This window comes from Tetrao urogallus (genome assembly GCF_951394365.1).
Source record: "Tetrao urogallus genome assembly, chromosome: 1".
NCBI lineage: Eukaryota > Metazoa > Chordata > Aves > Galliformes > Phasianidae > Tetrao > Tetrao urogallus.
In genome coordinates, this window is record NC_136813.1 from 60505202 (window position 1) to 60532493 (window position 27292).

At 37.2% G+C, this 27292-nt stretch overlaps 1 protein-coding gene across 1 annotated transcript; it reads left to right on the plus strand.

Moving 5' to 3' along the window:
- Positions 1–26763, plus strand: TGFBRAP1 (transforming growth factor beta receptor associated protein 1; the record flags this gene model as incomplete). The annotated part of the gene is made up of 11 exons (XM_079540464.1): positions 1–685; positions 6769–6963; positions 8054–8208; positions 13671–13753; positions 17961–18302; positions 19830–19887; positions 20227–20370; positions 21133–21279; positions 22992–23151; positions 25320–25753; positions 26575–26763. 11 exons carry the CDS (start codon positions 1–3, stop codon positions 26761–26763), a joined length of 2592 nt encoding a protein of 863 aa, XP_079396590.1.
- Positions 26764–27292: the final 529 nt, after the last annotated feature.

The window sequence follows — 27292 nt, forward strand, 5'->3', positions numbered from 1 at the left end:
ATGAGCGTTAAAGCTTTCAAGCTCGTCTCTGCTGTTGAGCGGGAGATGTTAATGGGAGACAAAAATCACATCAACATTGAATGCATTGAGTGTTGTGGAAAGAACCTCTATATTGGAACCAACGACTGCTTTATCTATCACTTTATGTTGGATGAGAAGATATCAACATCTGGAAAAATAACCTTTGCAGCCACCAAGCAACTGCATAAATACCTGGGCTTCAAGAAGCCTGTGAGTGAGTTGAAAGCAGCTTCTGCACTCACCAGGCTTCTTGTGCTTTGTGATAACACAATAACTCTAGTTAATATGATGAACTTGGAACCTGTTCCCACGGGCGCTAGAATCAAAGGAGCTGTGACATTCACATTAAATGAGAATCCTGTGAGTGGGGACCCTTTCTGTGTTGAAGTCTGCATCATCTCAGTCAAGCGACGGACCATTCAAATGTTCATGGTGTTTGAAGACAGGGTCCAGATAGTGAAGGAAGTGGTTACCCCAGAGCAGCCCTGTGCTGTGGCTGTAGATGGTTATTACTTATGTCTTGCACTTACTACACAGTATATAATTTTGAATTACAATACTGGCATCTCCCAGGATCTATTTCCCTACTGCAGCGATGAGAAACGGCCAATTGTGAAAAGAATAGGCAGACAAGAGTTCCTGTTGGCTGGTCCTGGAGGGCTAGGTAAGACTAAGCTTACTTTTTTCAGTTTTTGAACTTGCGAGTCAAAGCTTAAGTAACAGTATTTTACAGAATAATGACACCTTTCTTCACAGGTCTGTGCTGTAATGCTGAGATAAAAGTTCAATGGTAAATTGTTGGTACTAAACGTTTTTATTGCTCTGCTGTCTTAATGCACAAAAATCTGGTCCTTTGTATTTTAATCATGTCAGTAGAAAGCTTCATGTCTATGTAGACGCCTAACAGGGTGAGCAGTAGAAGACTAGCATATAGGTGTGTTTTACTGCAACACTAGTAAGAACTGTTAGGAGAATTAAACTTCATCCTAAATCCTGCAGAAGTAAACTGTCAGAACTGTAAGTGTTGTCACAGTAGCCAGTGGTAATATTTCTACTTTTCTTAGCAGTAGTTTTCAGTTTTGCAAAAATAGAGCCAGATCATGAGGAATAGCACTCTCCCCTAATAGATAACTTCAAGGATTAATGCTGCTGCAATTTGTCTAAACCAGCAAATGCTGTGAGTTCAGTAATCTTAACCTCTTTTTGGAAAAGCTGCAGTATCCTGGAGTTGACAGACCAAAGGCACAATACTTGCATGCTGTTTGCCATATGACTCTCTGTTTAGGAGATGCAGTTTGTATATCATTCCTAGCATATTAGGAATAGTTTAATACAGATAGATCTCAAATAGTTAGGTGCTTCTTTTTTTGTTTTTTTTTTTATTTTAATAAATTCTGAAGAAAAGCATGAGTGTAATCAACTGTTTATATTGAACTTGCAGTTTGTGACCAGGATGCAAGAGATATATCAACTTACCAGTTTTTTCCTGATAGACATGGAGATTAATTAGAATATCTCCTTTTGGAAATGAAGGATGTTCTGCGATGTACTTGTTTTTTCAGATTTGAGACTTTTCTAAGTTATATTGGTTATACATCTATATTAGAATTCTCTGTTGCTTTAGATGTGGACCTAAATTTGTGGACATTAACCAATTTAGTAGTGCTGTGAAAATTAAAATTTGTGAATTGACTGTCTGGAAATACTCCTTTTTGGCATGTTTCTAAGGAGATGTCATTCTTTAATATTTTTTTTATGAATGAACCATTCTGTTCAACTGCTTTGGCTTTATCTGTCTACTTCTTTGTTTATTTTTAGAAGAATGGATATGTTTTCAAAAAAATAGGAAAAACTGTTCTTAATTAGATTTTTACTTTTATTTGCTTCCCTAGAAGGCAGCTATACAGTAAAGCCCTTAGAGAAACCAATATTCCTGTATAACTCGATTGTCCTGTGCTGAAAATATCAGATATGATATCTTAAGCAAATCTATATCTCTTAAACATACTTTAAGCTTTGTTATTTCTCCACAGTACAGGCAAATCTTAAGCTCAGACTTAGTAAGACTGCTACCTACTATATAACTTTTCCTTGCCAAACTTGTCTTCTGATCTTTTCTAATCATCTGTTTCCCGTTCTACTCCTCCTGTAGTTCTGTGTAGTACCATGTACCTAGCTGTTCTTCTTCAGTAGAATTCTTGGTGAATTTAGCCTTTTTTGAAGTTGAGAAAATAGTTAAGCAACCTTATAAAACAAACATCGTGTATCTCAGCATTTGGGGTATGCTACTGCTGTAAAGTGGATGGACTTGGAAAGGCCTGATATGAATCTGAAGTGTCAATTTTGTTTCACTTATGTACATCTTATCAATTAAGACGTTCATTTGGCACTCGGTAGTGCATCTGTGTTGAATTCAGACTTGTTACTGAGGTGGAAATATTTTACACTGGTATATTTGGGTCTATAGGGTTTGAAGGGACATTTTTCTACTAGGGTGACTTGATTTTGAGTTCAGACAAACTGAGAATTGGCAGCAAACAACTGCTTGAAACCATCATCATAAAGTAAAATATCTGAGTTTCTTTAACGTAACATTCAAGCAAAGTGAAAATTAGAATTGTTCATGGTTGATCTATAAACTGAACTATTCAGTACTTTGGTTCTACTTGCAGCTAGCATATAGTTTGTTCTCTGAAAAGTAGTGGGAACTTGATTTTTATTTTTTTTTCTTGTTGGTACATCTTCATTCTGTCCAGTAATTAGTACATACAGAATTGAAAATCAGTTATTTCTGAGTACGCATGAAACTCTGCTTCATAAAATTCAATTTTTCAGGAAGCTGTTATTCCATGCTTCTAATCTGATTTTTTACAGCATAGGCTTTATTTAATAATTTTCAACAAACATTTCTTATCTACTGACACAGAGTACACATTCCCAGCATTAGTTGGTGTAACTATCCCTGGAATATTAGAGGTTTTGACACATCACTTAATGTGAGGCTGGATCAGGCCCTGAGCAGCTTAATCAAGCCATGTATATTCCTGTTCATTGCAGGGGAGCTGGACTAGATTAAGGTCCCTTCCAACTCTAAGGGTTCTATGATTATATTATTCTGTGATTTGAGACAAGGAGGTGATTTGTGACAGCCTAACCAATCTGGTGGCTTTCGATGATGGAGTGATGGCATCAGTAGACATAGGAAGAGCAACTAATGTTACCTACCTGGACTTCTGCAAGGCCTTTGATATGGTTCCATAGGAGGTGGCAGCAGGGGCAGATGACCTGGGAGAAATATGGAGAAAAATCCATACATGTGGTGATGAGACTGTGCAAGCCAAAGTCCAATTGGCATTGAATCTGATTGACACCTTGTAGGACAACAAAAAGAACTTCTACAAGTATATTAATAAGAAAGGAAGGCTAGGGAAAATGCTTGCCCACCACTGAATGGGGCAGGCAACCCCATGCCAGAGGACATAGAAAAGAAAGTATGAGGGGTTTAATTAATCGTGATTAATCAACATTTGTTTTATGAAAGGATAATTGTCTGACCTGTCGGGTAGTCTTGGTGGATGAGGAGAGAGTAGTAATGTGGACTTCAGCAGGGCTTTTGATGCTACCTCCCATAACACTTACAGGCAAACAGATGAAGAACAAGCTAGATACTGAGATAGGTTGAAATTGTGACTCAGGGGTTGCAGGCAGCAGCACAAAGCTCAGCTTCAGTTCAGTCACAAACTGTGTATCTCAGTGGGCCAATAGTGAGGACAATTCTGATGTTAATGACATGGATAGTGGTATGCCTTGCACCCACAGTAAGCTTGTACGTGATAAGCAAGTGAGAGCAGTAGCTGATACAAAGATGATTGCTGCATTTTGTTTGAGGAAGGGCTGAGCAGCCTTAGGACTGTTCAATCTGAAGAAGAAAGACCTTGCGTAGATTGTACCAAAATTCAAGAAAAAACTTCACTATTGTGGTGGCTGAAGGATGGAACCTGAAAAGGGTGTAAGTCTGTTCTCAAAGATACCTAAAACCTGACTGGATTAGGTTTTGAGCAAGTGAGTCGAAGCTGATTTAGTGAGGAGGTCCCTCCCAATTTCATCTAATCAACTTCAGTGCATATATAAATTTTATATAATTAATTATAGTTTATTCTTTTTCCGGCATTAACTCTTCTCAGTGGTGCGTGGGTTGAACAGTTGCATAGTGATTGAGTAGCCTACAAATGGACAGCTGCAGCCTATAACTTGCAACAGGCACGTGCGCTAAGCAGAATGATTCATAAAAGGTTATGCAATTCATTTTCTCGCAGTTGGTGATAGTGTATACAGCATAGTAGTCAACAGCAACCAACATGTTCCCTGTTTTCACCCACTTGTAGTATTCCTTTTGCTGTCAGCTTTTATGATAACCAAAAGTTTTCATGTTGTTTAAAAGAAGCAAGTAAGTAATCATGCTTTTTCTTACTGCACTTTTTTCCCCGATACTTTCACTAAAACTTTTGTTTAAAAACAAACAGAAACACTGCAGAGTCTATCAGACAAATATGTAAGTTGGTCCTTTTCTGAGTGTAGAGGGTCGTACTGGATGCCCTCTGGTAGCCCTTAAGCTTTTGTGGTTCTACAGATTTGTAGATCTCTTAGTGCTAAGAACAGCATTGTTGTGTTTTGAGTCAATTTTATAACTTCTGGATTGTACGTGCATTTCTAACATGAAATCAATCCGTGATTTCATCTGTATCATAAGGCACATTCCTGTACGTACTTCCTGCTGTTGCTGTTATCCCTGGGTGAAAGTCTGATCAAGACTAGTGATGACATTGTTCTACCTCAGAAGCCTCAGCTGCTGAGGGCTGTAGACAGATATTGAGTTGGAAAAGTACTGTGATTTGCTCTGCTTGTCTTTTCATTTCCTTAAAGGTTTGGTTTTTTTTAATGACCAATTAAAAGAGCTCTGTGATTTAAAAATAATCATAATGGGAAAAAAAAGTGTTTTAATAATAGCAAAGAAATATAAAAATTATTAAAATTTTAATTTCAAATATAATTATTCCTGACTATTACTGATATATATATTTTTTCCCCACCTTTTGAAGTGGAATTGTAGTGCAGGATAGCAAGGAGTCACAACTGGAAGGTATTAAAAATGAGTAGTGCAGTCAGCCTTGCATTAAATTTTACTTCTGAAGTGTAAGAATATCCAAGTCAGTTTGGATAGGATATTTTGGCAAAGCAGTATTTTCTGCAGTGTGCTGTTTGAAAAAGTGATACTGTTAGTGTTAAAGTAAATAACATGCTTTATAAAGTGCTAATAGTTAGATGTGAAATCATGACTGTGCAGCACCATTGGTCAAAGGAAAGGGTTGATAATTTCAAAGCGGCTTTAAAGAATCCAGAAACTTAGTTTCTATACCACAGTTCTGTGTTATAAATAAATTAAAAAATAAAATAAAAAAATCTACATCCATATGTTTTATTCACTTTTTTGGGGTCAGGGAGGGAGAGGTGTTAGGTTTTTGTCTGTTTATTTCCCTTCAGGGTGGCACTGCTACCCAGCTACCCTTACCTCACCCTTGCCTCGTTATTCTCTGTTTGGAAGAGCTTTTGTAAATTGAATAACATAATCTTTTAATCTCCTCTATCCTTTAGAACTCAGGCTCATTCTACCAGCTGCCAAATGGCTCATTCCTGCTGAAGAGCTATATTCATAGGCATGTCTTTTTAGTGGAGTGAGAATTCTGTGATATTAAGTGGAACGTGTTCATGTTTATAACAGAAATTTACATGATGCTCAGTTGTCAAAGAATTATTGAACAACATCTGCAAGTCTAGACTGGAATTTTCCATCATTTAATAGTAGAAAAGTCTCAGAAAGTAGAATTGGTGAATACTAAGTACAAGAAATGAAAGCAAAGCCTTATGATCCAAAAGCAAGTCATACTTTTAAGCTAGGAGAAGGAAGAACAGTACAGACAGGAAGAAAGGACAATAGCAGCAAAAAAAATACATATTAACTGAAGGTACTGGGTTTAATATCATTGATTTGATAAGACAGCATAGGTATCATTGGATATTAAAGATGTTTTTAATCTGTTTGGCTTAAGTAAAGATATGCTTTATATGTTTGAATATTTTTTTAAGAGGTTTGAAAAACTGACACCTTTCAGGAAGTGGCTTTTGTGTAGGAACTCTAATCTCATTCTGTGAAAATTTAGGCATGGCAAAGTGGAGAAGTGAAGCACTGCATACAGGCTGGAGTGCTCTTTGGGCATATGATGCTGCAAGGACCAAATTCGCCTTTATTGCGGGATAGGTCGGTTGTGCAGATCTGCAGCTCTTAACCATATTGTTTGAATATCCAACCTCACTAAATATTTATGGTTTGGGATGAGTTTGAATGCTGTTCAAACTCATTATGACAAAATCATTGTGACAACTGCTGTTGTCATAATTGTTAAAGATACTTTTATGAAAATAATTGGGTTATGGATTAGTTGCTTTTTCAATATTCTCTTTTCATTCATTCAGTCAACTTTTCATTCATTTTGGTATTTGTTTCTGTGGGTGCTTCAACTTCAAACTGAACAAGCCAGCAGGTTTGTAAGATCCAGGGAGGTGTGACGTGCTGCCATTGTGCCATCTGATGCTGCATCTGTTCTACTAAGACCTATACCTTGTTATCAATACTGGTGGGGGGAAATGCTCTTCAATTAGTGTGAGCCTCAGGCTTCTTTCTTTTTGTAGGCATGTTTGCAACTGTGGATGGCATTTCGCAGCGTGCTCCTGTGCACTGGTCGGAGAACGTGATTGGAGCAGCTTTGTGCTTTCCCTATGTGGTTGCTTTGGATGAGGATTTCATTACAGTGCACAGCATGTTGGACCAGCAGCAAAAGCAAACCCTGCCATTTAAAGAAGGTCATATTCTACAGGATTTTGAAGGTACTAAAGAACAGTTGTTTTTTTTCTTTTTGTACCAGTAATTCTGGAACAATCACCACTGTGAGCGTAGTCACTTCATTTGTTGTTTTTTGAGGGGGTGTTTTTTGTTTTTAAAAAAAAACAAATATCTATCAAGTGTGTGAACTATTGTAACTTCTTAGCAAATATTTTTTGTCATTTAGGTTCCTGCAGGCTGTGATAGGAAAAAATCATCATCTAGGATTCAGTGCTTCCACCAATATGTTGAATGTACTTTATTCAAGTTAGTTGTTGAATAGGAGTGTGTGAGCCTAGGGTTTTTTCTTGTAACTCAATACTGTTCTTTGAAAGAAACTAAAGATGTTACAAGTCTGTAATAGTGGGCTGCAGATAGATGTCCACTTGTTCTCCTGGCAAAGTTTATGTATCTTAAAATTGTTCTTTTGGATGCCTTTCCAAAACAGCTGATAAAGCTTCGTAGAATTATAGAATGGCCAAGGTGAAAAGGACCTCAAAGTTTCAACCCCCCTGCCACAGGCAGGGTTGCCAACCACTAGACCTGCAGAAGTAGGTATTTTATAACAAGTTGTTAAACACAAATACACTTTTTTTTTTTTTTTTTTTTTTTTTGATCTGGCCTTCAATTACAGACTAGCTATGCAATATATTTCATACTTGTTTTGTTTTTATTCTTTTCCCTAGAGAGCTACAAACCCTAGTACTATGAATTGCATGTTACTTTGTACTTTTTGAGTACAGCTGTACAATTTCCTAATGCAAGCATGAGGAAAATAGGCTTGCTGTTAAAAGTCTGTTCTCTTGAATCTAATTTTAAAGTGATGACCTGTATGACTTAGTTCTACAGAAGTGAAATATAATCAGCTTCATTTACTCAGAGCGGGACAAAATCTGCTATAAATAAGTTTATTAGCTTGGAGTGCAATTTACTGGTGAACTGTGCTATCTGGGGAATACAGTAACAGCAAAGATAAGTTTTAAAACTTTAACCCTGTTTAGATTCTTATATCATAAATGTTAAAGCCTATTTCTGAAATATTGCTCTTTTTTTCTGAAAAAGAGTGTAAAATCAATGTCTGTTTGTGTTCTTCAGGAAAAGTGATTGTTGCTACTAATAAGGGTGTGTATATCTTGGTACCGCTGCCTTTGGAAAAGCAGATTCAGGATCTTCTAGCTAGCCACAGAGTGGAAGAAGCCCTTGTTCTAGCAAAAGGAGCTCGAAGGAATATTCCAAAAGAGAAATTTCAGGTCTGTCATTGCTTGAATTTTCATGATGATGTAAATTTACAGTGGGACCATGTATGCCAGTGGCCAAATGATCACTGGGTAGGATGGGAGAGGAATTTGCATTGAAGAGGAATCTACTAATACCTTGTAGTATTTCAGTCTGGAGAAACAAATGTGCTACTGAATTGATTTGTGTTGTTAACAGCTGTGACGTTTGCAGCACTGAGTGTTGCTGTTTTGCTGGTTTTTGCTATTCTTTTTTCTCCCTTGTTCGTAACTTAAAACCAGAAAGCTGGTGACAGGGAAGGAAACATTGCAGTGCATGCTGTAGCTCTCTGTTCACTTGTTAGATATTATTGCTGTTTAAAAAAAAGTATACTTTATTTCCATTCAGAGGTGTTTTGTTTTTTTTTTTTTTATTAGGCATTCTCACTGTGCCTTAAACTCTATAGTATACAACTTTAAAAACTGTTGTAGGAAGTGCATAACAAACACATCTTCCAGACTTGGACTGGTATATAACAGGATGATTAAGATTTCCGTGGAGTAAAAGCATCTCAGTAGCTTTTTTTTTAGTGTTAGAGATTTGTACTCGTTTCCTTCCCCCTCTGATTTATTTTGTAATACACATGCTTCAGAATTTACTCCTATCTCTGATCTGGAGTCTGAAACTTAGATAAACATGAAATCTCTTGTAATATAAAGAAATAATCAGTTTATTCTGGAGCAGTATTTTTGGAAGTGAACTTGAAACCATTCACCAAGTATGTGATTGGGTGTTTGATGGTTTCTTTCCTTTTGATCTATAATCCACATGAAATCTATATGTGGAGCAGAAATTAATATTTTCTATTTTTTTCTAGGTACTTTGGGGTGTTACACTCCATCAAAATGGCATCTGTTGCATTACTTTGAGTTTGCTTAGAATACATTGAAATTTTGGTACCTGACTCTGGAAATTTTAAAACTGCAGTGGACCAAAATGAATTCAGTCTATCAGGAAATATTTTAATTTTAAAAACTTTGTAATTTTGTTCATGGTATAACATGTAAATGTTGTTCAAGGCCCTTGGAAAGAAGTCATTAAATGAAATGAAAATTCAAAGAGCTTTCACTTTGATCCATAATTCCTCTGAGTGGCTGGGAGATTTCAGAATGTAAAACTTTTGGCAGAAGACTGTTTCCATGTTTCCCCCCTTTTAGGAAAATACTGTCTGCAAGTACTTGAAAAGTACTGAAGTACTGGAAAGTATCTCAGCGAATTCAGAATTCAGTTTGCAGTTTGTTTTAACGTCTAACTTTTCCTTTGCAATCTAAAGAGGCAAACTAAATTCCTGCTATGAGGACAGAATACATGATTCTGTCTTCTGTGTATTTTTTACACCTCTAATTTTCCAGCTATTTCCAGTTTATGAGGATTCAGTATGAGAGATTTCTCCACAGATTAACTGCAACTCCCTGTATAAAATTCGTGATTAATTCTTCTGAGGTTTTCATACTTTTAGGGGTTTTCTACTTTTAGAATAAGTTACCTTCTATTTAGTAGTGCCTTATGTGCATTTGTATGTGTGCCTTACTTCCCCAAATTACTGTTTCCAAGAATGTTATTAAGTTCTTTCTGACTTCGTGTTTTCAAGTGTATTCAATTACTTTTGGTCAATGCTATGGCTGAAAAGCAAAAAATTTACATGGTAAGCAAAACCTCTTGAAGTTTTGAATTCTAAATACAGACTGATGTTAACTGCAGCTTAAATTGATGAAGCCTCCCGTTGACTTGTTAAAATGGTTCAACTTAAATTCTTTGTTGACATGTTAGTCCAATTTTTCGGAATGCATCAGTAGCTGGAAATGGGACGTGTTGAGCTTGCTTTCCAATGTGTCTCTAATAATTAATGCTGTCATTACAGTTTTGGTACAAGCACATCAGTCATTCCTTTACTGTAGTCTCCCATAATATAAGCCTGACAGTACATCCAAATCACACGCTTCACATGCATCTCTTGCGTCGTTTCCTGGGCATTCTTTAATTGGTCAGATCATCTCTCTCTCTTCTAAGTCCTATCTAATAAATATCTTCAGGTATCTATTTTCCAGGCTTTACTGATTCTTGTATAGCTGACATTCAAGGCCTTAATTCACCATTTTATACTAGCAGGAGTAGGAAAATGAAAGTATTGGATTAAGATGCTTGATCCAGCAGCTGTAATTTATCCATACAGAAGGGTGATTGCAGTTGTTTGATACAATTAGCATACTGCCTTCATTTTCAATAAGCTGTTTTATCTTTCCCAGTTTGGAATGGCTTTTGCCATTGCATATGTGACTTGAACTCAGTCAAGGGAGCTATTGAGGACATAAGATTTTTTTCTGAAAGTTCAATACTGCCTTGTTGTTGCATGCATACACAGTTGCACACTTTCTCTATTTACATTTACGTAAATATATATGTATATATGCCAATAATGCAGAATGATATTTGGGTTGAAACAGTAAAGTACTGCATTCTCAAAATTATTTGTACAGCAAATGCTTAGTTTATGGTAAGATGATCATGCATTAGTAGCTCCAACATTATTTAGCACGTGCTCCTGCATACTGCATATTTCTGTTATATTACATTAAAATGTCTTTGAGCATCAAGAATTATCATTAAGTAAAAACTGCAAAGCAAGAGAGGTGCAAGGGAGATGGCTTTGCTGGCTATCATTTTTGGTAGAAGAATAGAAAGGCCTTTCTACCATGCTACCATGAAATGACTGAACACTGCTTATTAATTTTTCAGGACAGCTGAAGTTTGCAGAAATCATGGTTGATGGTAGTGAAGACCTTGGTTAGATTGGCACACCTCTTGCATAGGTATCTCTTTTTTTGCCTCTCATTTCTCTCTAGTTTCAAAAAACTTGTTAACTGCACACAAACCTGATGAAAACTGAGGTAACTTTCTAGAAAAAAATCTTTTTGGCAATCTTGTTGAGAATTCTGATAATCCTAGAAAGGCTTTTCCAAGCTGCTGGTAGAATTAAGGCTTTGCTATAGCTAATGTGGCTTCAGCAGTCAGCTTTGTTTACTAGTGCTTTTTCAGATACTAATTAATAAAACTCTTAATTCATGTTTCTGTAAGTAAACTTTTGTTCTTGCTATTTTTTTTTTTAAATATGAATTTAGTCAACAGTATAGAATTTGCCTAAGGCACTTCAAGTCCTGTGGTTGTTATGTTGGGGCAGTAAGTAATGTCTTGAATTCTGGCAGACTGTAACTTAATATGTTTTTAAATGTGCCAATTACACAATTAGTCTAGAAGGACTCAGGATCACTTCTGTATCATAAACAAAAATAAGCTGTTTGTAGTTGGTACATAGATCTACCTTATTTTTAAAAACTCTGCAAAATATTGTCATATTTTCCAGATGTATTGCTTCCATAATCTTGAGGCATTTTAATGTGTAATGCTTCCCTTGTTGGGTGAAAATCAACCAGAATACTCCATATCTTATAAGTGTATATTTTAAAGTTGTAGAAGCATCTGCTTGGAGATGTGCACTGAAATTGGATAACAAAGGAATGAGTGAAGATACATTAGTGAAAGTGAATACCACTTAATCAGTTTTAAATTTAAAGCTGATTTCTTAGGCCTACACTTAAACTGTCAACAAGCTCTTGTGAAGATTGCTGTAAAGAGTAAGCCGTACAGTTAAGGCAGCGCCTTCAGTGTGTTAGATCAATGCAAACTTAACTCTAATATTCTAATTCCTAATGTGTAAAATTAGTGGTCCATTGACTGGAAAAATTGAAAATGGATTTCCAAAAACCCCTAACTTTAATGTTGGTTTCTCTAGCAGCTCGTTCAGTGTTTGTTCTTTGGCCCTCCCTAGCAAGCCTGAGGTCAGATTTTGAAGGTTTTTGGCACAATAAGATGTGGGTTGAAATCCTTTACCAGCACCTATCTGCATTCTCAGGCAGTTACCAGACAGCTATGCATAAGCTCACAGATTTCAATTCACTGGTATAGTAACACAATTGTAAATCTAAGATATTTGGAGTTTTTTTTATGTATGCATTATCATCTGAGGTAGTTTTACTTGATTGCTCTAAGTAAGTTCCCTTTTAGCATAGCATTTGTCTGAGCAGATGTGCCAGATAACATGTCCCTTTATTTACCCTTCTACCCCCAACACTGGGGAGGCAAGAAAAGTCCCAGTACTCTACAAATCAGTAGTTGTAATGGTTCACTGATGATCAAGGATAAGTATTTCCTTAGGATAATCCATTAGTAGTGTATGCACAAACTAAATGGACTTAAGCCAAGAATTTCTCTTGGTACATCTACAGTCTTTAATCAAGATGAAAAATCAGTGGTTGGAATATCAGTCTACCCTGCTTGAAGTATGCCTGAATTGTGTGCCTGAATGGATTGGAATTTCTCTGGTTGTTCTCACTGAAAATGGAACTCTTATTCATAACAGCATTCGTACTCTGCTTGATGTCAGAAAACTGCATATTCATGATAAAGTTGAAGGGTAAAGTTGAGAGCATGTGGAAGTGGCTAGCTGTATTCACAAAGCACTTGTGCTGTCTCAAGTGATGGATATTTTGCATATCACAGTTGAGGTTCCTTTCAGTAATTTTCTTTTTGCCATTGGAAACATTTGAGCTACATTTAATCTAATGATAACCAATTCACCATTCAGATTCAAAAAAACAAAAAATACCATTTTAGTATTTAAAGCAGAGTTGTTCTCTTTCTAGTGATTTTTTTTTTTTTTTCTTCTGTAAACTCTTGTTTCTGTCTAGGCATGATCGTAACAGCAAAACTGTAACACATTGCTTTCCTTGTGCTTTTGCTTATGCTTTCCTTTTAAAGCATATTTTATGTACATTTCGTGATGTATTCTATATTTGATAAATTGAACTGCTTTAAAAGTATCTGTTAATTAAAAACAACAACAACAACAGAAATCTGTCAGAAAATCAGAAATATCGTTATCAAGTGGGAAAGAGGCTGTGAAAATCACCAACAAGCTGGCAGGAGAAGTGTGGTCAGAAGAGGAGAAAGTTGGCTGTGTGTGTTCAGCTGGGACCCTTGAGTTTTGTTTTTTGTCTGGTGAATTACAGGAACATTAAAGATACCCATTGGCCATTTGTAAATACCATGAACTTGAGGCAGGTCAGACTGGTGTTAGATGAGCCAGTGTTTGAGTAAGAAACCCTGAATTTGCTATTTGTGGATTTGTTTTCAGTACATTTTTGTGGATAGTGTTGTGTTTACACACATCTGTGAATGTAACTCAGCCTGGGCAGCAGATTCAGAGTATATGTGGGTACATACAATTTAATATCATGATATTATTTTTGCATGTTACTTAATGGCTCCAGTTGGAAGTCATGTATTCAGTGTCTTTATGATGTACTTGTTACAGCTCTGACTGGCATCATGTGAATAACTCCTTAGAAATGTAATAGTTTTTCCCCCTTCTCTTTTATAGGTAATGTACAAACGAATTTTGCAGCAAGCAGGTTTTATACAGTTTGCACAGCTTCAGTTCCTTGAAGCAAAAGAACTCTTCAGGTAATTGTGTGACAAGAAACGTAGTAACTTATCTTTAAATAAGGGGTTAGCATAACTGGCTTTAAAAACACTTGGTCTCCTGAGTATTTTTTGAAATCGCCTTTGATAAAATGACTTGCTTAGGGGAAAATGCAGAGTAAGATTGAAACAGCTTTGTATTTCAAGAGTTAATGCAACTGTTTGGTGTTTTGGTTTTGGTTTTTTTCTTGTATGCTAATGTCCAGCAGTGTTAAGGTTTCTGTAATTCTATAATCTGATTCTGAATTCTCTAATTCTGTAATCTGACTGTGTGTTGGTAGTAGACTTCTACACTGTAGGAAAAAGAGTTGCTCTTGGATTAATGGAAATGTTTCTAGGAAAATGAACCTTTGGGAGAAGTTACTACTAGACAGGGAATTCTACATTTTGTCTCCAGTGTAGCAGGATAATGGGAAACCCAGGGCTAGAATGGGCAGTGTGTACAGAGTGGAAACTGGAGAATGACGAAAAAGACCTGAACAGCATTTGGGCAATTTGGTTTGGCAATGACCACTGTCTGTATTACCTTGTAATTTTTGGCAATAGTAAGCAACTTACAGTTTCCCTCCCTGTGATCTTCCAAACATTGGAACTAAATCTTTGCTGTCTCGTGTATCTTAAGCAGAATTAAAAGGTCTATGAAGTAAAGAATCCTTTACAAAATTTCCACTAAACTTTTCCACATTGATTTCCAGCAGACTTCTTTTTACTGTGGCCGGCTGTGATAAAATGGTTTGAGGTTGAACTAGCTGTAATGTTTATTCCTTGTCTAGGTGTGTTAGGTGTGTGTGGCCAGGATTCTATAGCAGTGCAGCTATCTTGACTATGGTTTGTCCCTTCAACCTCAGCTCTTTTATTCCTTTACCCAAAATTCCTGTCATTGATTGCCTGCAGTCTATTCTTGCTCGCAGTGATTTAAAGGTCTTTAATAGCAATGAAAAAGAGGAAGTGCGTCCTGCAGAGAGCTCTGGCACCTGGTGAGTGGAAGGGAGATGGAACAGCCCAGTTCAGTTATGCAGCACCTATCCAGCTGATGGTCCATCTGACAAGCAAGTTTCAGTGATTCAGTTTCAGTGTTGTGCAAGCTCCTTTATAGAAAAACTGTTTCAGGAGAAAACTTTCTGTCTGAGCATGAATTTTGAAGCTGGGTCAGCATCCCAGAGCGTTCCCTTTCTCTCAAAGTTGCAACTCCAAAGTAGAACAGCTTTTCATGAACTGATAAAATCTTTGTGGTGAAAACAAAAATAAGTATCACTTCTCACTATCTACACATAAGTGTGTGTGTGTACATGTATTTGGATGACTCTTACAGAATGCAGTTTCCCTGATGATGATTATTATTTTTTTTCAACCATGGCCATCATACCTAGTCCAAGAAATTGATATTTTTATTGATATTTGTAGGAAAAATGATAGTGACAGTCTATGCAAATACTCCCCTATCTGCATGTATAGCTCTGCAGGTGGTGTAAGTTGGTGTTAGTCAGAAATAATTTATTTTAAAATGCTGAAGGGCCACTTGATATATGTCTGAGGAAGAGATGATTTAGCAGTGAAACAGTAGCAGCAGAAGCTTCAAGAAACTGGTGAGGTGTGGATCTGCTGCTGGCCAAATTTGTAGCCAGCTTGGCTGGTTTCTCAGGAAACATCTATGAGTTACAGATTAAACAGGAAATAATTACATTGGACTAAGTCTCATTTTCTTATATCAGTAATCCTTGGTTAACCTTGTCAAAATAGTTATCTTATTCTTAAAGTCATAGTTCTTAGAGGCTGAAACTTTTAAGAGGAATACTTTCCTACTAAGTTCCTTTTGGTTATGCTGATGCTTCCAAGTACTGACTAACATTGACAAAAAGGAAGGAAGTGGTAGCTGGATTTAAACTCTAATAGCTAAACAGAGGGAGGGAAGATTTTCTTTTCTTTAGTTGAAACTTTTAACCTTAAAATGAACTGTCACCACAGGACTTGTTTGGTTTGACATACTGTTACTGCTAGCATCATATTATCGACTATAACCTACAAATTAACCTACATGTTGTTAACATTGGGGATTTACAAATGCATAAAGCAAACAGCGTGTTTATCAGGCTATTGCTGAATTCATCATAATGGGTGAGGTCACCATAATGTGGATCTAAGAATTTCAAAACCAAATGCAAAACCCAGAAAGAGGAATTAAAAGGAAATTTCAACTGCAGGAATCAGCAGAGTAGATGTGGACATTTCTCTTATTAGAAGCTGCCCTTTCTAGTGTAGAGATTGAGCTTTTTTGGCAGTAGTGTGTGAATCATTTCGTTCAGCGCCAGGCTGGATGTGGCTCTGGGCAGCCTGTTCTGGTGGTTGGCGACCCTGCACTTAGCAGGGGGGTTGAAACTAGATGATCTTTGAGATCCTTTTCAACCCAGCCCATTCTATGGTTCTATAGATATGTATGATTCCATAAAGCCTCTCTTTACAGGAAGGCTCCCTATGTTCAAATTTTGCAATTTTCTGTTACTGATGTTGCTGTTTCCATGCTTTGCAGGCTCTAGGCTCTGAAACAAGATGTTTGCTTACTGCTCTTAAATTCCTTGCTATTGCTGCTGTCTAACAGAATTTTACTCTTCTGGTACAGATTCAATAGCCTATGGACATCCTTAAATCATACTTTTCAAGTTCTAAGTAGTTGTTAACAGTGTGGTGTTTCTTGCTGGTTCATGTTTTCTGAATGGTTTGGGGATTATTTCTTTGGCCAGAAGTGAACAACTTGGGGCATGCCTTCAGCACTTCAATTACTTCAGAACAATAGATGAGAGGTTAACCCATTTCATAGACTCACTGAACAGCAGAATGGTTGAGGTTGGAAGGGACCTTAGGAGGTTCCTGCTCAAGCGAAGACCACTGAGAACAGATTGCCCAGATCTTTATGTGGAAAGACAATGATAGGATAAGGGGGAATGGCTTTAAACTGAAAGAAGGGTGACTAATATTAGATACTAGGGAGAGGATCTTTACTCACAGGGTGGTGAGGTGCTGGCACAGCTGCCCAGAGAAGCTGTGGTGCCCCATCCTTGCAGGTGCTCAAGGCCAGGTAGGATGGGACCCTGGGCTGCCTGAGCTGGTGGGGGGCAGCTCTGCCCATGGCAGGAGATGGGGATGGCTGGGCTGTGAGGTTCTTCCAACCTAAGTCATTCTGTAATTCTGTGATCATTCACAGTAATTGCCAATGGATTGAAAAAAATGTTCCTGCTCCATTTAGTTCCACGGTTATAACTAGTTTCCTTTTAGAATTTTCCAGTCAGTTTTATGAATGGGAAAGTCTTTCCTGAGGCTGACTATTGTATAGATATAGATAAAAACATCTTAAGTTTTGTTTGTGGAGAAGAAAAAAATAAACAGGGTTTCTTCTGGCAAACTTGAAGTTCATTTTTATTTTTTTTGACAACAGTATCTTCTGCCTTTCAGGAAAGCTAGTCTCTGAAGGTGAATTCTGAATAATGAATTGACAGAGAAATATAATATAAATCTTGTTTTCTTGTTGCTCTTCTAAAACAAAGCCTTGCAGGCGTCATCATTCTAAGTGTGAAAATCAGGGAGATATTTGCCACATTTGGACCAAATTCTGATTTTATTCTTTCATAAGATTGTCTTTTCCATTGCTTGAGGACTTTCTTGGATGTGGTAGAGAAAACCTGCATAGGGTAACATACTTTTATTATGGTGTGCAACATTTGTACAGTCTTTTTGGCTTTCCTACAACCTTTTACTGCTTGTTGTTTGGTTTTTTTTGTTTTGGTTTGGTTTTTTTTTGCCTCTGTCAGGTGTATTATTGATGAAGTTTAGGACAGTCCCAGGAACTTGTCCCAGTCCCTGAAGCTGCTGAGATGATTTTTTTTGGTTGTTTTTTTTTTTTTTTTTGGTGTGCCACCAAACAGCTGTAATATATCAAAAGCAAAAGACTGGACAGTCTCTGAATTCTCAGAAATCTAGTGGAGATACAAAAGAAATACAAAAATAGCAAAAATAAAATTCCAAATTTGTTTTGATACTTGCTTTGATGCAGAAGGCAATAACTTTCAGAAACCAATGACCTGTTGGTGTCCTGCCTCTAAGCATATGTGCACACATGCCCAGAATGTTATTTTTTTGTGCCTATGTATACTTTTTCTTTCTTTTTGCTTCATCTAGTTTGACACTGTAATTGCAGAAGCGGCCAGCTTGATGTCCGGGAGCTGATCTCTCTCTACCCCTTCCTGTTGCCTACTTCTTCTTCATTTATACGGTCTCATCCTCCACTGCATGAGTATGCTGACCTAAACCAGCTGACCCAAGGGGACCAGGAGAAGATGATAAAATGCAAACGATTTCTCATGAGTTACTTGAATGAAGTCCGCAGCACTGAGGTTGCAAATGGCTACAAGGAGGATATTGACACGGCTTTGCTCAAGTTATACGCAGAGGCAAATCATGAAAGCCTGCTGGATCTGCTGGTTTCAGAGAACTTTTGTCTTCTAACAGATAGCGCTGCGTGGCTGGAAAAGCACAAAAAGTGAGTGGATTTTTTGAGTATGGCACCCTTGAGGCCAGCAAGAAAAATGCTTGACCTAAAAAGCTGTTGACTTCTAGATTGATGTATTTCTGACTTAATGTACAGAAGCCAATTTGGCCTGACTTGTAAAAATCCCCAAAACTTAGGGAGGAAGGCCTTAACTTACAATCAAAGGTAAAGATATCTGATGGAATACAGAGTTTTCCCCTTGAAACTGTGTCCAGTGCAAAAATGAGTATTGGTATGGATCTCAATGGGGAAAAAGCAATTTATTTGCCCTTGTGATAGTGTGAGAGCTGAATGGATGCAACAGCAGTAGTAGTCCTAAATGTCTAGGACATAATGAGAAGTTGCCTCAAAACACGCTGTATCTTAGGTAGAAGTTATTAAGTAACTAGTAGCTTTAAAATTGTAGCTGTGTATTTGGGGCAAGAAGGAAAAGCTGCTTTTGAATTGTGAACTCAGTGTGCCCCTTCTGATTTGCCAAAGGGATGCTATTTAGGATCACAGAATCACAGAATGGCCCAGGTTGAAAGGGGCCTCAAGGATCATGAATCTCCAACCCTTCCCCCACCCTGCCACTTGCCACAGGTAGGGCACCAACCTCCACAAATACTTGGAAATTACCTCAATTAGGAAATGGCAATGGAAAGAGAATTAATTGGGAAGAAAAAAAAAATTAAAATCACTCCAGTCATAGATAGCCTTTGTCTTTGATTTCATTTCTCTAGCCTTTAAAGTGTGTGGCACCTTCCAACTTGGGCCATTCTGTGATCCTAAACAGTAACCCTTTAGCAAAACAGTAGGAACACACTGAGTTCAAAATTCAAAAGCAGCTTTTCCTTCTTGCCCCAAATACACAGCAGCTACAGTATAGTAGCAAGTACAGTTGTGAAGAGCGGTCTTTAATTGTGATTAGATTTAATTCAGGTGTTTTATTGAATGCTCTTGGCATGTACAGTTTGCATGGCAAGCCTTTGCAGATGTGAAATGCATAACAGTTTTGTGAGAATAGTCATTATAGAGCTTGAGCTTCATTTGTATTACAATACACAAAAAACAATCTGTAATGGCACCGTATGAGGTTCTTCCTGGCCTAACTTGATTTCATGGTGCAGTAAAGAAAAATGTATTTCTGATAGCAAAACAAAATTTTTAAATAAAAGAAGCATATATATTTCATTATAATTGCACTTGATTAAATGTTAGCAGAATGCTTATTATTTAGAGCTTGTTAGGTCTGTACATGAAATTCAGAGAACAGCATAAGAATCACCTCTGATTTGACAAGTGTTTTGTAACTGCTTAAACTAGAGTTAGTAATTTATAACTGTTTTTAGAGAGAGGAATGACACAGATGCTCTTCTGGGGAAAAACTTCTCTCCTTTGAATGTAGTCTTGGCCATGTGCATGTCACTTAGAAATCCCACTGTAAGCAACTATTTATTAGGTTCTATGCTAATCAAAGCATAGTGAAATTGATAGGAAAAATTATTAATTTTAATACTGTTTTCTGTTTTCATGCAGGTATTTTGCCCTTGGTCTCCTGTATCACTACAATGGTCAAGATGCTGCAGCACTTCAGGTTAGTATGAAGCTTTATAGCGTCAACTACTACTGCTACTATAGTGTCAACTGAGTGTCAACTGTAAATCATCATAAAATCCTACCTGTCCTTCTGCTAGTTGTTCTCAGATGGTGAAAACCACACATTATGGGGACTGAATTAGTTGAATCTGGCAGGTACAAGAAAAGCTATGATGGAGAGGAAGTGTGAATTCAGTAACCAATGAGGTCCATTACACTTAGTGTTTGTAGACCTTTTTAAATTGCATGCATACCAATGGCTAATGCTAAGTGTTATGCTTTGTATACTTTTTGAGTCAAGAATGTTTAAATACTTCTTAATTATTTTTTTTGTCAGTTATGGGTGCAGATAGTTGATGGAGACATTGAAGACTCTACACGTTCAGATCTCTACGAATATGTGGTAGACTTCCTGACGTTCTGCTCAGACCAGGATTTGGTGTGGAAATACTCCGAATGGGTTTTACAAAAAAATGAAGAGGTTTGTGATTGGTGTACTTGTTTTCTTCACATTTCTAAGATAATTTTCACATCTTTATTAAAAAAAAACAGAAGTTCATTTAAAAGGTTAGCTGCTGCTGCTTTTCCTTACAAACAAATTCCAGTGAAGGGTACTGTTTACACTGGGCTGTAGAATAAACAGCCTTCATTCAGCACAACATCTCATTGCTTAAAAACAACAATAGAAAAACTTCTTCCAGCAGAAGTAAAAAGGCAATTTTGTAGTATGTTAGTGTGCTGTGAAGAGGCATGCTTTATGCTGTATTGGCCTGTGCTGGTGGAATTTGTCACTACCAAATCAGTATTAATTTGAAGTTCGGTTACTCTGTGCCAGATTTCTCAACTTTGGTTTTGATGGTTGTAGAAATCTATCAAATGTCATGATACAGAGAGAGAAACCCGTACATATCCAGATCTTCAACTTACACTTCAGTCCCCTGCAGTAAATTGCCCCTCTGCTGTGCTGATCTGTTCAGTACTTCTTGTAGCTGGTGTAGGGTGTGCTCAACAAAAGGTTCATATGCATGGCAGTGCATAGACTGCTGAATGAGGTAAGGGACATAGGAGTGGGTACAATCACATTAAGCACAAAGTAGTGTAATCTTAGTGGCATGAGGGGCAGTTTTGCATTGTTTGTCTTGTGAATAATGTGCCAACTGACCTGATAGTGCTGTTAAGTAAATATTGAAATGATAATAAAATGGTTGTCATTGAGTTCCTAAATGCAACTATCTATTTTTAGGTTGGAGTGCAGGTTTTTACTAAAAGACCTTTGGAAGAGCAAGAGAAAAACAACATAAATCCAGATGATATCATCAGTTGCCTTAACAAATACCCTAAAGCACGTATTAAGTATCTGGAACATCTCGTATTGGAAAGAAAAATAGAGGTGAGTCCTACAGCCATACCAAAAGTAGTCTGCATGCTAAATCCTATATGTGTGATGAACAACTCTGAAACAAGCCAAAATCTAGAAGAAACGAGCAGAATGTAAAGCATTTGGATATTAAGCCTTCCATACTCTGTGTATTTTATGGAGACTAGGAGACAGAAAGCTGTGATCTATATTCTGGGGTTTTTTTCATCTTTTTCAACTCTCACAATGGCAAAACAATTGCTTACTTTTGCATCTGATTGTTGCATGCTTTTCTGTGTCACTGGTAACACTCCTTCCACAAACAGTGATTTAGGATTTTTAGATGAAAATTTCCTGGGTATGTTTGCTACTATTCAGTATGGTATTCATTTAGACTAAACAGTGCATCCTGGAAGAGTTGTAAACGCATTAAAATTTGAGATACCTGCAAAGTGCACAGGAGAAGGTGAAACAAGGGTGTGTTCAGTCTGTCAGAGTTGACTGCATATCAATTGCTGGAAAACTTTATGTTTTTTTTCCCCTGTTGAGTGCCATTTGTCATTTTCAAACATCCAAACTTACTTACTTTATAATACAGATAGATTTCATCTTGTCCTTTTGGTGAGATCTTCAGAAGTGATAGAATCAAAACATGCATCTTTAACTGTAGAATTCAGAATACAGTTGTAGAATAAAGCATCTCTAAATGTTGAATGTCCAAAAAAATGTGTTCGCTAGTCAGAAGTGACATTGTAGACAGTATATTCTTTTTTCAAACAAGAAAGTATTGTGGTACTTGGATATGAGGCATTTTAGACACAGAAGAAATTGCAACTGCTTTAGCCTGAAAATGATGAAAAGAAATGAACACTGAAGAAATTCACTAGACCAGTTACTGAATTTACATTCCTAAAACATACATGCTAAACCAATGGTTTCTCTCTGCTGCAGTTTCAGATAGTCAAGGTGTATGATACTGACCAGTGAATGTACTCGTTTTTTATGTCATGCAGAATTTCAAGTGAAGTTCTGAAGTTAGTTTTGTAGAATATTTCTAGTAAAACTAATTTATAACTAGATCTGCTCTGCCTGTTAATAAATACTGAGTTATACATTTATTTCTTCTTCAGAATGTACTTGATCATTGTGACTGCTGTGTGAGAATGTTTCAAGCAGTAGTCAGGTTATCAGCTGGTATTGATGACTGTGACATAACAAATAACACTTACCTGCCTCTGGCTTTTTCAGATTTTACTGCAGAAATGGAAAAGTAAAAAGAACGTACTTAAATATAGAGAAAACTGTGTTAGGTCAAACTTAGACTTTTATTAGAGAAATAAGAGCAGAAGACTACGTAGAACATGCTTGTAGTCAAAGGAGAGAGATCAGTTTTAATGCAATTGGACTTTTGAAAGGAAATAATTTTTGCACAAAAAAAAACCCCACAGTTGAGCTTGTCTATTTAAGGCAAAGAGGAGCTTACAAATAAGATGTCATCTGTTTTTTCAGGAATATCTGCATTGTTGAGATAGAGAACCCATAGCTGTAGGCATAGCATATCCTATCTTGTGAAACTAGTCTGAATAAGTTCACTGCATGAACTACAAATTTCTGAATGATTTGATTAAAATGAATGAACTTAAACCATCTGTACGGAATTACGTAAATATTAATTGAAATGTTATTGGTGGGGAGAAGAGATTGTCTTTGTAAACTTGAGCTAACGTTGTTTATTTCATCTGTAGAAAGAGAAGTACCACACTCATCTAGCTGCCTTGTATTTGGAGGCAATACTTCAGCTAAAATCTGGGACCACAGATAACTGTGCGGAAAAGATTGAACTGCTGTTGAAACTACGCAGCCTTCTTCAGAAATCTGATCTTTATAGAATTCACTTCATTTTGGGTAAGATGCATTTCTCTGTAATTTCGCTTTCTGCTGGAACTGACATACTGTATTTACTAAGAACTCATAAAGATGGAAAGTGGAAGTAGTCGAGATATCATAGAACCAAGGTGATGGTTTGGGTCGGAAGGGACCTTTAAGATCACCTAGTTCCAACCCCCCATGCTATAGGCAGAGACACCTCCTACTAGACTGGATTGCTCAAAGCCCCATCCAGCCTGGCCTTGAACGCGCAATCTCACTGTGCAACCTGTTCCAGTGTCTTACCACACTCACAGTTATTTCTTCCTACTATCCAGGTATATTGGCTTGATAGGCTTGTCCTTTTCAAACACAAGCTGGTTCAGCAAAGGCAGCAGCTGTTACTGTTGCCTTTGATCTTGGGGTTTGTGAAATAGAGCGGTACGTTTGCCACCACACAAAGCATGGAACACCTTGACTAGACAGGAAAAGTATCTTCATGCAGTATCTTACTTTATAGTCAGTTTCTTTTTAAAGAAGAACATGTGACTTGTGAAAGTCGTTTGCAAACGGAAGAATTACAATCTTATTTGTTAAATAGCCTGTTTCTTAATTAGCGTGAAGTACAGCAAAGCTTTGCAGAGATCTCTAAGGACTTCTGTTGCGTGTAACAAATTCATGATTTCATGCTAGTCAGAAAAAAAGAGGATCCTCACTTTTAGTGAGAAGGACAACATATATCTTAGTGTCATCATAACAGTGACAACTGAGTTAAATGTTTCCTTGGTCAGTGCTGTTCTGGCTATTTTTTAATGTACTTCCCAAGAATGAAAGGGAAGTAACTTGTTCTTATACTGCAAGATGTGAAATATTTTCTGAAATTTGATGAAAAAAATCCAGTGGGGGTAGAAATAAAAAATTGGTGAGTAACAGCTGAAATAACTTACCAACATTTACTGTCCCCCTGCCTTTCCAGTCAGCAAAGCATTGTATGACAAGTAATATACAAGCACAATACAGTCAGTGAAGATCTTCCTTTTATTTGTGCTTTTATTTTTAACCTAATTTTTAAGAGCAAGATTAACAAGATGGATTATTCTCTTGGAGCCAATGTACTCCAGAATGCAGGATTTCTTGCATGAAAGAATTTTTTTTTTCATGAAGATGAGATCACTCCAATGCTGGTATTGTTCCTCCTTAATAATCAAAATATTCTGTGGGGAAAAAAGTACTTTGTTAACTTTTACAATTAGGCAGCCAGACTGGATTAAGGGCTTATAATGTCTTTTTCTTGAAAGGGAACAAACACTGTTTGATCTTTAGTTCTCTTGTAGACTTTAAACTGTTGTTATGGAATTTTTTTGAGGCTTAGATTATTTTGTTGATTTGGGTTTGGGTTTTACTCTTCTTTCTCTCTCTCTCAAAAAAAAAAAAAAAAAAAAAAAAGAGAAAAAGAAAAAGGTAATAGTTATGACTCTGTGTGTGTCTGTATATGAATGTATAGCAAGTGATGCACAAGCAGTTGCTCACCAATGCACTGACCAACGCTCAGCTAGCTCCACAGCATGCAGAAGAGAGAGATGCGCTCTCACACCCTTCAAGAGTCTCCTTCTGCAGGATGCCATATGATATGGAATATCACTTTGCCCAGTTTAAGTCAGCTGTCCTGATTCTGTTTCCTCCCAGCCCAATTGCTGAGAAATGGAATGGCCTTGGCTCTACACTGCTGTACAACAGCCATAAACATTGGTGTGTTATCAGCAGTGTTTTTCACGTAGAACCAAAACATATCCCACCAGACACTCTGAATAAAACAATTCCATCTCAGTTGAAACTAAGGCAACTATCTGTTTTTTTTGTGTAATATTTGATGTGAGCAGAGCTTAAAAATGTGATAAACTCTGAGATGAAACTACAATATGTGGTAGTGTTGGCAAGAATGTGCAAAACTTACCTGCTAGAATTTTAAAAGATCATACTGATGTTAGTTTTATCACTTGTTGCTTAGTAATTTCTTCTTCCTTATTTTATGGTGCTCTTGATTCCGTACATCTGTGCATTCTTGTACTTGTCTAAAAGTATAGAGCTGCCTGCTTTTCTGCAAAGTGAGTGGAAGTTGAGCTCTGTGGACTTGTTGAATTGAACTGGGAAGAGAAAGTAGCAGTCTTTTCCACTGAGCAAACATGACCTTATTTCTCATTTAACAGACAAAATCCGTGGCACAGACCTTCACATGGAAAGTGCAATTTTATATGGAAAACTAGAAGAACACGAGAAGGCTTTGCATATCCTTGTCCATGAGTTAAAGGATTTCCGTGCTGCTGAAGAATACTGCATATGGAACTCTGAGAACAGAGATCTGCAGTACAGGCAGAGGCTCTTCCATATGCTGCTGTCAGTATATCTGAATCCAGACGCTTCGGATTGTGCACTGGTCATGGCTGCTGTAGATCTCTTGAATAACCATGCTGCTGAGTTTGATGCAGCTCTGGTTTTGCAGCTGGTGCCTGACAGCTGGTCAGTGCAGCTCCTCTCTCCATTCCTGGCCGGAGCAGTGAGGCAAAGCATTCATACAAAAAGAATGACTCAGGTTGCACTTGGGTTAGCACAAGCCGAAAACTTGATCTACAAATATGAGAAGGTAGGGTTTTTGTTGTTTTGTTTTTAATAGAGGCACTTTGAAGCTGTATTGTGAATCTGAGGATTTAATTATAATCAGGTTCTTTAAGAGTTAGGACAAAGTTGACTCCAAGTCCTTGGCAGTTTTAATTGCTGCATTTGTTACATTTTTGTGATGGCTACTAGAGTCAATGTTACGCTTGTGTAAAACAAAAGGGGAGGTGGGGATTTGAAAAAGGAACAACTTTGAACTTGTGGGCTGAATGGAAACACATTTGGGATTTTCAGATTTATGAATTTCTTCCAGAACTTTTAACAACTGATTTTTGGGTGGTTTTTTTTTTTTTTTTGCTTGAACTGGGTCATGTCAGTAGTTGCAGTAAGGCTTGTGCAACACTTGGCATTAAAGCTTACTAATAGCTTTTGATTTTATTAAATCCACTTGTGGAGTATTTTATTCCTAGCTGTGGAGCAGTGTTACTTAAAATTTTCTTAGGTATGATTAAATCTGTTTCCTTCTAATGAAAGTTTATCCAGCAGAATCTGTCTGCAATAAGAATTTGACAATACTCCGTTTGCTGTGAAGTCATGTTCTTGTTTAGCAAGTTGTACTGAGTTTTTAGTTGCATTACATGTGAGTGCCATTCTATATGAGGCACAGGAACAAGCTAGTATGACTGAATTTCATGTTAAATAGTTCAAGCTACCTTTGCCATCAATTTGGTATGTTTGAAATGGCACAGGTGTAACCAATGAAGTGTTGCTTTTTTTTCCTGCTGTATCTTAATTTGACTTCATTCATTGCTAGATTCATACTTGGATTTATTTTTTTTTCCTCCTTAGGTCAAACATAAAGGAACTCCAATTCTTCTTTCGGACAAAAAGGTCTGTCAGGTGTGCCAAAATCCTTTTTGTGAGCCTGCATTTGTAAGATACCCAAATGGGGGTATGGTCCACACACACTGTGCTGCAAACAGACATCTGAACTCAAATGTGACTCCTCACTCTTCCAGCTCCAGCAGTGAGACTTGAAATATGTTCTAGATCCCAGAGGTTCCCGTGGCTTATATCACACTGAAAACAGACTGGAAAAAAGTAAAATACAAGTGCAGCTACTTTAAGCATAAATGAAGATGAACAGACAGTCACTGGGTCAATGGGAGGACTTCAGTCAATATAAAATACGGCCAATTGCCTTCTCAGTTTCTAATGAATGTAAATAGAGGAAAAAAATTCACTACCAGAAATGGAGAGGTGCAAATGTAGACTTGTGTATATAGTAATAAGAGTCAAAGGAAGTGAGCCTTTTTTTCCACAGTAAGGATGAATGTTATGGAGACAAGGTAAACCGTTATTTTCAGACGTGTCACTTTGCACTGAATGTGGTGTTGATGAATTTGTAAAGGTGGAGATGGTATCTGTTGGAGTAGGAATTCTTGAAGCATTACACAAGACTGGCATCGTGCAGCTGACTATCAGGACAAAAGCACACTTTGCTTATGATGTTTGCTGCAGCACATCCTCTTTTGGGCTGGATTCTCTTCCCCAGGCTCACATAATG